A 12,146-nucleotide genomic window follows, 5' to 3' on the forward strand; every position below is an offset into this window, starting at 1 on the left:
CCCAGTTAAACACACACCCCAGCCTCGCCCCCACTAAAACACACACCCCAGCCTCGCCCCCATTAAAACACACACCCCAGCCTCGCCCCCATTAAAACACACACCCCAGCCTCGCCCCCATTAAAACACACACCCCAGCCTCGCCCCAATAAAACACACACCCCAGCCTCGCCCCCATTAAAACACACACCCCAGCCTCGCCCCCATTAAAACACACACCCCAGCCTCGCCCCCATTAAAACACACACCCTAGCCTCGCCCCCATTAAAACACACACCCCAGCCTCGCCCCCATTAAAACACACACCCCAGCCTCGCCCCCATTAAAACACACACCCCAGCCTCGCCCCCATTAAAACACACACCCCAGCCTCGCCCCCATTAAAACACACACCCTAGCCTCGCCCCCATTAAAACACACACCCCAGCCTCGCCCCATTAAAACACACACCCCAGCCTCGCCCCCATTAAAACACACACCCCAGCCGCGCCCCCATTAAAACACACACCCCAGCCTCGCCCCCATTAAAACACACACCCTAGCCTCGCCCCCATTAAAACACACACCCTAGCCTCGCCCCATTAAAACACACACCCCAGCCTCGCCCCCATTAAAACACACACCCCAGCCTCGCCCCCATTAAAACACACACCCTAGCCTCGCCCCCATTAAAACACACACCCCAGCCTCGCCCCCATTAAAACACACACCCTAGCCTCGCCCCCATTAAAACACACACCCCAGCCTCACTCCCATTAAAACACTTCCACTCATATATTATTTTCTAATCATTACTTGTATAAAACACTGTGGGAACACCCACAGTGTGTTGCTACACTGTGGGAACACCCACAGTGTGTTGCTACACTGTGGGAACACCCACAGTGTGTTGCTACACTGTGGGACATACACATTATGGGAACAAAAGTCAGTCAGCCTGAGCTGTGAGACTTCAGTAGTGTCAGTCTGAGCTGGGAGACTTCAGTAGTGTCAGTCTGAGCTGGGAGACTTCAGTAGTGTCAGCCTGAGCTGGAAGACTTCAGTAGTGTCAGCCTGAGCTGGGAGACTTCAGTAGTGTCAGCCTGAGCTGGGAGACTTCAGTAGTGTCAGTCTGAGCTGGGAGACTTCAGTAGTGTCAGCCTGAGCTGGGAGACTTCAGTAGTGTCAGTCTGAGCTGGGAGACTTCAGTAGTGTCAGTCTGAGCTGGGAGACTTCAGTAGTGTCAGCCTGAGCTGGGAGACTTCAGTAGTGTCAGTCTGAGCTGGGAGACTTCAGTAGTGTCAGCCTGAGCTGGAAGACTTCAGTAGTGTCAGCCTGAGCTGGAAGACTTCAGTAGTGTCAGTCTGAGCTGGGAGACTTCAGTAGTGTCAGTCTGAGCTGGGAGACTTCAGTAGTGTCAGCCTGAGCTGGAAGACTTCAGTAGTGTCAGTCTGAGCTGGGAGACTTCAGTAGTGTCAGTCTGAGCTGGGAGACTTCAGTAGTGTCAGTCTGAGCTGGGAGATTTCAGTAGTGTCAGTCTGAGCTGGGAGACTTCAGTAGTGTCAGACTGAGCTGGGAGACTTCAGTAGTGTCAGTCTGAGCTGGGAGACTTCAGTAGTGTCAGCCTGAGCTGGAAGACTTCAGTAGTGTCAGCCTGAGCTGGGAGACTTCAGTAGTGTCAGTCTGAGCTGGGAGACTTCAGTAGTGTCAGCCTGAGCTGGAAGACTTCAGTAGTGTCAGCCTGAGCTGGGAGACTTCAGTAGTGTCAGTCTGAGCTGGAAGACTTCAATAGTGTCAGCCTGAGCTGGAAGACTTCAGTAGTGTCAGCCTGAGCTGGGAGACTTCAGTAGTGTCAGACTGAGCTGGGAGACTTCAGTAGTGTCAGTCTGAGCTGGGAGACTTCAGTAGTGTCAGCCTGAGCTGGAAGACTTCAGTAGTGTCAGCCTGAGCTGGGAGACTTCAGTAGTGTCAGTCTGAGCTGGAAGACTTCAATAGTGTCAGCCTGAGCTGGAAGACTTCAGTAGTGTCAGCCTGAGCTGGGAGACTTCAGTAGTGTCAGCCTGAGCTGGGAGACTTCAGTAGTGTCAGTCTGAGCTGGAAGACTTCAGTAGTGTCAGCCTGAGCTGGAAGACTTCAGTAGTGTCAGCCTGAGCTGGAAGACTTCAGTAGTGTCAGCCTGAGCTGGAAGACTTCAGTAGTGTCAGCCTGAGCTGGTAGACTTCAGTAGTGTCAGCCTGAGCTGGTAGACTTCAGTAGTGTCAGTCTGAGCTGGTAGACTTCAGTAGTGTCAGCCTGAGCTGGGAGACTTCAGTAGTGTCAGCCTGAGCTGGTAGACTTCAGTAGTGTCAGCCTGAGCTGGTAGACTTCAGTAGTGTCAGCCTGAGCTGGGAGACTTCAGTAGTGTCAGCCTGAGCTGGGAGACTTCAGTAGTGTCAGCCTGAGCTGGAAGACTTCAGTAGTGTCAGCCTGAGCTGGGAGACTTCAGTAGTGTCAGCCTGAGCTGGAAGACTTCAGTAGTGTCAGCCTGAGCTGGGAGACTTCAGTAGTGTCAGCCTGAGCTGGGAGACTTCAGTAGTGTCAGCCTGAGCTGGGAGACTTCAGTAGTGTCAGCCTGAGCTGTGAGACTTCAGTAGTGTCAGCCTGAGCTGGAAGACTTCAGTAGTGTCAGCCTGAGCTGGAAGACTTCAGTAGTGTCAGCCTGAGCTGGTAGACTTCAGTAGTGTCAGCCTGAGCTGGTAGACTTCAGTAGTGTCAGCCTGAGCTGGAAGACTTCAGTAGTGTCAGCCTGAGCTGGAAGACTTCAGTAGTGTCAGTCTGAGCTGGAAGACTTCAGTAGTGTCAGTCTGAGCTGGAAGACTTCAGCAGTGTCAGCCTGAGCTGGGAGACTTCAGTAGCGTCAGCCTGAGCTGGGAGACTTCAGTAATGTCAGCCTGAGCTGGGAGACTTGAGTAGTGTCAGTCTGAGCTGGGAGACTTCAGCAGTGTCAGTCTGAGCTGGGAGATTTCAGCAGTGTCAGCCTGAGCTGGGAGACTTCAGTAGTGTCAGCCTGATCTGGGAGACTTCAGTAGTGTCAGCCTGAGCTGGGAGACTTCAGTAGTGTCAGCCTGAGCTGGGGGACTTCAGTAGTGTCAGCCTGAGCTGGGAGACTTCAGCAGTGTCAGCCTGAGCTGGAAGACTTCAGTAGTGTCAGCCTGAGCTGGGAGACTTCAGCAGTGTCAGCCTGAGCTGGGAGACTTCAGCAGTGTCAGCCTGAGCTGGAAGACTTCAGCAGTGTCAGCCTGAGCTGGGAGATTTCAGCAGTGTCAGCCTGAGCTGGGAGACTTCAGTAGTGTCAGCCTGAGCTGGGAGACTTCAGTAGTGTCAGCCTGAGCTGGGAGACTTCAGCAGTGTCAGCCTGAGCTCGGAGATTTCAGCAGTGTCAGCCTGAGCTGGGAGACTTCAGCAGTGTCAGTCTGAGCTGGGAGACTTCAGTAGTGTCAGCCTGAGCTGGGAGACTTCAGTAGTGTCAGCCTGAGCTGGGAGACTTCAGTAGTGTCAGCCTGAGCTGGGAGACTTCAGTAGTGTCAGCCTGAGCTGGGAGACTTCAGCAGTATCAGCCTGAGCTGGGAGACTTCAGTAGTGTCAGCCTGAGCTGGGAGACTTCAGTAGTGTCAGCCTGAGCTGGAAGACTTCAGCAGTGTCAGCCTGAGCTGGGAGATTTCAGCAGTGTCAGCCTGAGCTGGGAGACTTCAGTAGTGTCAGCCTGAGCTTGGAGACTTCAGTAGTGTCAGCCTGAGCTGGGAGACTTCAGTAGTGTCAGCCTGAGCTGGGAGACTTCAGCAGTGTCAGCCTGAGCTGGGAGACTTCAGTAGTGTCAGCCTGAGCTGAGAGACTTCAGTAGTGTCAGCCTGAGCTGGGAGACTTCAGTAGTGTCAGCCTGAGCTGGGAGACTTCAGTAGTGTCAGCCTGAGTTGGGAGACTTCAGTAGTGTCAGCCTGAGCTGAGAGACTTCAGTAGTGTCAGCCTGAGCTGGGAGACTTCAGTAGTGTCAGCCTGAGCTGGGAGACTTCAGTAGTGTCAGCCTGAGTTGGGAGACTTCAGTAGTGTCAGCCTGAGCTGAGAGACTTCAGTAGTGTCAGCCTGAGCTGGGAGACTTCAGTAGTGTCAGCCTGAGCTGGGAGACTTCAGTAGTGTCAGCCTGAGTTGGGAGACTTCAGTAGTGTCAGCCTGAGCTGAGAGACTTCAGTAGTGTCAGCCTGAGCTGGGAGACTTCAGTAGTGTCAGCCTGAGTTGGGAGACTTCAGTAGTGTCAGCCTGAGCTGAGAGAGAGACTTCAGTAGTGTCAGCCTGAGCTGAGAGACTTCAGTAGTGTCAGCCTGAGCTGAGAGAGAGACTTCAGTAGTGTCAGCCTGAGCTGAGAGACTTCAGTAGTGTCAGCCTGAGCTGAGAGAGAGACTTCAGTAGTGTCAGCCTGAGCTGAGAGACTTCAGTAGTGTCAGCCTGAGCTGAGAGACTTCAGTAGTGTCAGCCTGAGCTGAGAGACTTCAGTAGTGTCAGCCTGAGCTGAGAGACTTCAGTAGTGTCAGCCTGAGCTGGGAGACTTCAGTAGTGTCAGCCTGAGCTGAGAGACTTCAGTAGTGTCAGCCTGAGCTGGGAGACTTCAGTAGTGTCAGCCTGAGCTGAGAGACTTCAGTAGTGTCAGCCTGAGCTGAGAGACTTCAGCAGTGTCAGCCTGAGCTGAGAGACTTCAGTAGTGTCAGCCTGAGCTGGGAGACTTCAGTAGTGTCAGCCTGAGCTGAGAGACTTCAGTAGTGTCAGCCTGAGCTGAGAGACTTCAGCAGTGTCAGCCTGAGCTGAGAGACTTCAGTAGTGTCAGCCTGAGCTGGGAGACTTCAGTAGTGTCAGCCTGAGCTGAGAGACTTCAGTAGTGTCAGCCTGAGCTGAGAGACTTCAGCAGTGTCAGCCTGAGCTGAGAGACTTCAGTAGTGTCAGCCTGAGCTGAGAGACTTCAGTAGTGTCAGCCTGAGCTGAGAGACTTCAGTAGGGTCAGCCTGAGCTGAGAGACTTCAGTAGTGTCAGCCTGAGCTGAGAGACTTCAGTAGTGTCAGCCTGAGCTGAGAGACTTCAGTAGTGTCAGCCTGAGCTGAGAGACTTCAGTAGTGTCAGCCTGAGCTGAGAGACTTCAGTAGTGTCAGCCTGAGCTGAGAGACTTCAGTAGGGTGATAAGGATATCGTCTAACATTCCAATGCAGGTTCAGTAGCTACGGTAGCTTCAAAGGTATCGATGTGGAGTGTTAAGGGGGGAGGGTAATGGGGAAGGGAAAGGGTTAAGGGGAAAGACAAAGAGTCAAAATAAGAGCTCCTGTATAATGGCAGTTTGATTGCGGCGGCGGCCAATCAGAAAGGAGGTTGACTGGTGGAGGAGCGTGATTGGTTGGCCAGGTCGACCCGTCAATGATAGACAACACAGGCTATACCTTAATAATTGTTATTATCCTCACCCCCGACTCCTCCATCCCCTCCACGACTCTTCCATCCCTTCCACGAGCCCTCCATCCCCCTCCATGACCCACACACATCATGGTGGAGGCATTACTACCTGCCATGCATCTCTCAAAGAGACTCGTCTCGAAATAAGAGAATGGACGCTGCGAAAGCCTTTGGAGAGATTTTTTTTTTACCTCCAGAGGTCTGAAAACGAAACTAAGAACGTCTTGCAGAGAAGATGCAGGAACCGAACACACTAAGATCAACACTGGCGTTATACAGTATGCTTTCACTGAGACCAGGCTCAATCACTACACACAACCAGATGCTGTGGTGGACATTAAAGCCTGTTCTGTGGGAAACTAAATGCAGGGAAGCCTTCGTTCATTGAGGCTTCCTACGTTATCTTTTTACCATCTGTTGGCATTTCACGCCTGCAAAATCTGGTTCTGAAAGACCGAAGGGTGAAATCAGAGTTGCTGAAGTATGCTGGGTTGTTGCAGATGTTGCAGATGCTGAGAGGCCGAGTGTTTTGCTAAGACAACGTTTCGCCTACACAGGCTTCCTCAGTCAAATACAGAGGCAGCAGGTGTAGTTGTGAAATAAGATGATATAATCAGTCCATCAACCTTGGAGAAAAAGTATCTAAGGTGGTCAGGGACTGACCACCTCAAATGCAACACTGAAGACAGCTAAGGTAGTTATTTTGACGTACTCTGTCAGCCTCGGTAAGTGATGATCAGTCCTTCAAACCTAATGCTTACAAACGTTAGGTAAAATTTGTCAGGAAACAGGACAAGTGTTTCCTGACGCGGATCTTAGCCATATGATGACCCACAGTTGGAGATTTTGGCCATCTGACCGAGGCCTTCCGCTGGCTTGCCGGTCCACCCCTTTAAAAAATATGGTTCGTATACACGTGTGTTTATTTTGTCCAGCTAGATAAGGATGCTGGAACCAGGATGAAGTAAGTATGAGAGAAGCTAAACACAAGATGCAAGAATGCCTACACGGAAGAATGAACGGAATATCCCGATAGAATGAACTAGAGAACATCCCCACATCTAAGAACAAAAGTGATGAAACTAGCAGATAACATAGGAACAATGTCTCTCAGGGCACCGAGAAAGCAAGCAGAGAGCCGCTGTGACCACACAGTGGAGACCATCAACACCTGATGCAGGGAGTCTGCCGCACACACACACACACAAAAGTGGTCTGTGTAGAGATGTTCCATAAGTCTGGAGCAATATGGTATCAACACACCTAACAACCATCAATCCTTACACTATACACTGTCAATATAATAACTGTATCCCTCGTATTTATTCACATTTTCAATAATAATATACACATTAAAGAATGGGACTCTTGTGCAACATACGGGAATCTTACTGGGGAAAACGTTTCGCCAGCCAGTGGCGTCTTCAGTCCAATACAGCGAAACGTCATATCAATAAACGTTTCCAAATGTTGCACAAGCGTCTCATTCTTCAACTTACCGGCTTCCTAGACCATCTACATCACACTAGGCACACTGAACACCTAGAAATATAAGCACCGGTAGAAAACGGAATCTAAAAGCTCAATAATAACCCAGATGGGGACAAACTAAGAAGCTCGATTGATCTGTATATTTCGACCCCCTTCTGGGATCCTCTTTAGCTGAAGAGGATCCCAGAGGGGGAGTTTCTGTCATCATGCGGGTTATTATGGACCACTGAAAAGTATTCATTATACTTTGCCTATTCATTGAAGACCAAATGTTATTAATCTGCTGGCAGTTGACGTGCAGGGTGACCACGGGTCTGAGGGACAGTACTTGAAGGAGTGGAGGCGGAAGGAGTGGAGTGGAGGCAGTCGTGGAGGTGGAAGGCTGTCAAAGGCTGAGCCTCAGACTGACCACCTCAAAACCACCACTTTAAGACTGATGGACTGATAGTATCACTTGTATCCCCCTTTATTTTATAGTTACCCTTGGTTCATCAAGAGTTACCCCTGGTTTATCAAGGATTACCCCTGGTTTATCAAGGGGTTACCCCTGGTTTATCATGTTACCTTTTGTTTATCAACAGTTCCCCTTTGATTTATCAACAGTTACCCCTTTGGTTTATCATAAGTTACCCTTTGGTTTATCAAATTAGTAGCCACTCATAGTTCACTCATGCCATACTCATCCTCCCTCCCTCCCAACAGTCAACACCTTCCCTCCCCCCATTCATCTCCCCCCCTGCCCCCTCATCTCTACTACACAACCCTGGTATTGCCTCCACACTCCCCAACATTACTGCAGTACACTATTTCCGGACCTCGTTATGGGTTCATATTACGATCTCCTATTACTCAGAGTATCTTAGTAAAGGAAATCTGTGTTATGTCTGAGTGGCTGGTGTCTGAATGGCTCTCTCTCTCTCTCTCTCGTGTTTTCACTAGTATCTGTCTGATTTCCGATTATTGTCTGAATTCTGTAATTCATAGTACCGTTGCTGGAACAACTCGAACGTTAAACAAAGAAAAAAACCAAGCCACAACCTTACCTAACCTAATCTAACTTAATCTAACCTAACCTTACATAACTTAATCTAACCTAACCTTACATAACTTAATCTAACCTAACCTTGCATAACTTAATCTAACATAACCTTACATAACTTAATCTAACCTAACCTTGCATAACTTAATCTAACCTAACCTTACATAACCTAATCTAACCTAACCTTACATAACAATCTAACATAACCTTACATAACCTAATCTAAACTAACCTTACATAACTTAATCTAACATAACCTTACATAACTTAATCTAACCTAACCTTGCATAACTTAATCTAACCTAACCTTACATAACTTAATCTAACCTAACCTTACATAACCTAATCTAACCTAACCTTACATAACTTAATCTAACATAACCTTACATAACTTAATCTAACCTTACCTAACCTAACCTTACATAACTTAATCTAATCTTCACGACTACGGTGATCTTCACGACTACGGTGATCTTCACGACTACGGTGATCTTCACACCAACTACAAGGCTGAGGGATTGATTACCTAATCTTCTGTATATTCTACTGTGTTCCGTTTATGTCCTTGAATTTGTACTGATAATGCCACTGGATGGCTAAATGTCAACAATAGAGATATAAAGACGTTGAACATGTGTCTTAATTTTCAACTCACTTTTTCCAAAGAAACAACAACAGCCTGGTTGACCAAGCAAGCACCAGACGAGCCTGGCCCATGGCCCGGCTCAGGAAGTGGACAGACTCTTGCAACTCATCAAAAGAATATACCATACGAAGTGCGCGTTGTCTGTGTACTGTTGCAGTCACGGTATTGCGACTTTCCATTCTTCCCGTGAGATACCTTTGGCTGGTTCTTGGGTTTGTTTCACTCTGGGTGACCGGCTTTTGCGGTCAGGCTTTCCTATGGGTCTAGCGATTCACATGGTCTAAACACCTTAACTAGGACCCACCCATTTGAACTGGAACCTTCCTACCTGAAGGGTATTCGGGGGTCAACGCCTCCGCGGCCCAGTCCTTGGCCAGGCCTCCCGGTGGATCAGGGCCTGGTTAACCAGGCTGTTACTGAACATAAGAAAGAAGGAGCACTGCAGCAGGCCTACTGGTCCATGTGAGATAGGTCCAATTCACCTACTGGACCAAGTTGACCTAAGCTAGTCAGGTCCAAGTTACAAAGGAAGGAACACAACTGCTGGCCTCACGTAGTCCAACGTACTCGAGGTTGCAGAACTGGTGACAGACCGGGCCGCGGGGGCGTTGACCCCCGGAACTCTCTGCAGGTAAACTCCAGGTAAACTCTGGAGCGACTCAGGCGTGTGTGGTCGTGACTCACCGAGAATAATGTAACATTCACCTGATATAGAAGTTCACCTAACATGGGAGGCGGACTCACCTAGTATAAGAGAACAACTCACCTGTTTGAACTGCTCCTCGAAGCTCCAGGACTGCTGACTCTGGTGCGGCTCGGGCGTGTGTGAGGGCGTGCGGGCGCCGTTACCGGAGGAGTCACGGGAACCAGCCGAGCCCGGGGTGGGCGGCATCTGTGAGGTGGGCGGCAGACCCACGGTGCTGGGGATGAAGGGCAGGTGAGGCCCGGGCGGCACCAGCGAGGGCGGTCCACCGCCCCTCATGGCATTCATCAGCGCCTGAGGTGATGATAATAGCGTCTCCCGTTGTCTTTGTAGCGCCTCCGCCCGTAGCACCAGGTCCCGCGAGTCCTCGTCACCCTCCCCGTCCTCCTGTACCAGTAACATTATTATTATTATTATTATTATTATTATTATTATTGTCTAGTTTTGCTTATACCCACTCCAACACCTCTACAACTCACTCTCACACCTCAACAACTCACCCCCACACCTCTATAACTCACCCCCACACCTCTACAACTCACTCTCACACCTCAACAACTCACCCCCACACCTCTACAACTCACTCTCACACCTCAACAACTCACCCCCACACCTCTACAACTCACTCCCACACCTCTACAACTCACCCCCACACCTCTACAACTCACTCTCACACCTCAACAACTCACCCCCACACCTCTACAACTCACTCTCACACCTCAACAACTCACCCCCACACCTCAACAACTCACCCCCACACCTCAACAACTCACCCCCACACCTCTACAACTCACTCCCACGCCTCTACAACTCCCACAGCTACTTAAGTCAAGTAGTGTGGGATATACTCCTGAATACTCACTGATACTCTCCCACCTCCTCCCCCCCAACCCCCTCCCACACCCCCACCGCCCCTCCCACACCCCCACCGCCCCTCCCACACCCCCACCGCCCCTTCCACAAGCCCACACCCCCACAAGTGAATAATGTTCCAATCAAAGTAATGACAAGTTGAAGGCCGGTGGTGTACACCTCTCTAGTATACACACGCTCACATGTACGTCAGGCACTGATGTATACCTCTCTAGTGTACACACGAACACGTGTACGTCAGGCACTGATGTATACCTCTCTAGTGTACACACGAACACGTGTATTCCAGCATCCATGTACACTGATTATCTACCATGCCACTACCACAATCTTCCACCACCATTACGCCAGCCTACCACCATCTACAACCACCTACCACCATCATTACAACTGCCACTTACCACCGCCACCACCTGTCACCACTACAACCACCATTACCACCACCTATCACTACTACAATCACCATTACCAACCCCTATCACTATTACAACTACTATTACCACCACTTATCACCACTACAACCACCATTATCACCACCTATCACCACTATAACAACCATTACCACCATCTATTACTACTACAACTATCACTACCACCACCTATCACCACTACAACCACCATTACCAGTACCTATCACTACTACAACCACCATTACCAGTACCTATCACTACTACAACAACCATTACCACCACCTATCACCACTACAACAACCATTACCACCACTACAACCACGATTACCACCTATCACCACTACAATCACCATTACCACGACCTATCACCATTACAACCATCATTACCACCACATATCGCCACTACAACCACCATTACCACCACCTATCACCACTACAACCACCATTACCACCACCTATCACCACTACAACAACCATTACCACCACCTATCACCATTACAACCACGATTACCACCTATCACCACTACAATCACCATTACCACCACCTATCACCACTACAACCACCATTACCATCACATATCACCACTACAACCACCATTACCACCACCTATCACCACTACAACCACCATTACCATCACATATCACCACTACAACCAAGATTACCACCACCTATCACCACTACAACCACCATTACCACCATCTATCACCACTACAACCACCATTACCACCATCTATCACCACTACAACCACCATTACCACCACTAAAACCATCATTACCACCACAAATCACCACTACAACCACCATTACCACCACCTATCACTACTACAACCAACATTACCACCACCTATCACTACTACAACCACCATTACCACCACCTATCACTACTACAACCAACATAACCACCACCTATCACTACTACAACCACCATTACCACCATCTATCACCACTACTACAACCACCATTACCACCACCTATCACCACTACTACAACCACCATTACCACCACCTATCACTACTACAACCACCATTACCACCACCTATCACTACTACAACCACCATTACCACCACCTATCACTACTACAACCACCATTACCACCACCTATCGCCACTACTACAACCACCATTACCACCACCTATCACCACTACTACAACCACCAATACCACCACCTATCACCACTACTACAACCACCAATACCACCACCTATCACTACTACAACCACCATTACCACCACCTATCACCACTACTACAACCACCATTACCACCACCTATCACTACTACAACCACCATTACCACCACCTATCGCCACTACTACAACCACCATTACCACCACCTACTACCACTACAACCACCGCTACCACCACCATCACTGGTCATCACGTGACCTCCTATAATAAACAGTATAAAATTCGCTAAAAACCTGAATTCCTTATTCTTTAATTTGAGTTATTATGTGTAAGAGTCCAGCTGGGCGACAGTGACGGTGACAGTGACGGCGACAGTGACGGCGACAGTGACGGTGACAGTGACGGTGACAG

The 12,146-nt window shown here is 49.4% G+C and overlaps 1 protein-coding gene across 6 annotated transcripts in view; it reads right to left on the reverse strand.

Moving 5' to 3' along the window:
* LOC128702322 (AT-rich interactive domain-containing protein 3C) overlaps window positions 1–12,146 on the reverse strand; it is a 385,866-nt gene that overhangs the window by 326,552 nt on the left and 47,168 nt on the right. For all 6 annotated transcript variants that reach the window (XM_070102108.1, XM_070102109.1, XM_070102106.1 and 3 more), the window contains exon 3: window positions 9,391–9,714. In XM_070102108.1, coding sequence (XP_069958209.1) covers window positions 9,391–9,714 — 324 coding nt within the window. The remainder of the gene's footprint in view (window positions 1–9,390; window positions 9,715–12,146) is intronic.

The sequence above is a fragment of the Cherax quadricarinatus genome, chromosome 80 (genome assembly GCF_038502225.1).
Source record: "Cherax quadricarinatus isolate ZL_2023a chromosome 80, ASM3850222v1, whole genome shotgun sequence".
Classification (NCBI taxonomy): Eukaryota; Metazoa; Arthropoda; class Malacostraca; order Decapoda; family Parastacidae; genus Cherax; species Cherax quadricarinatus.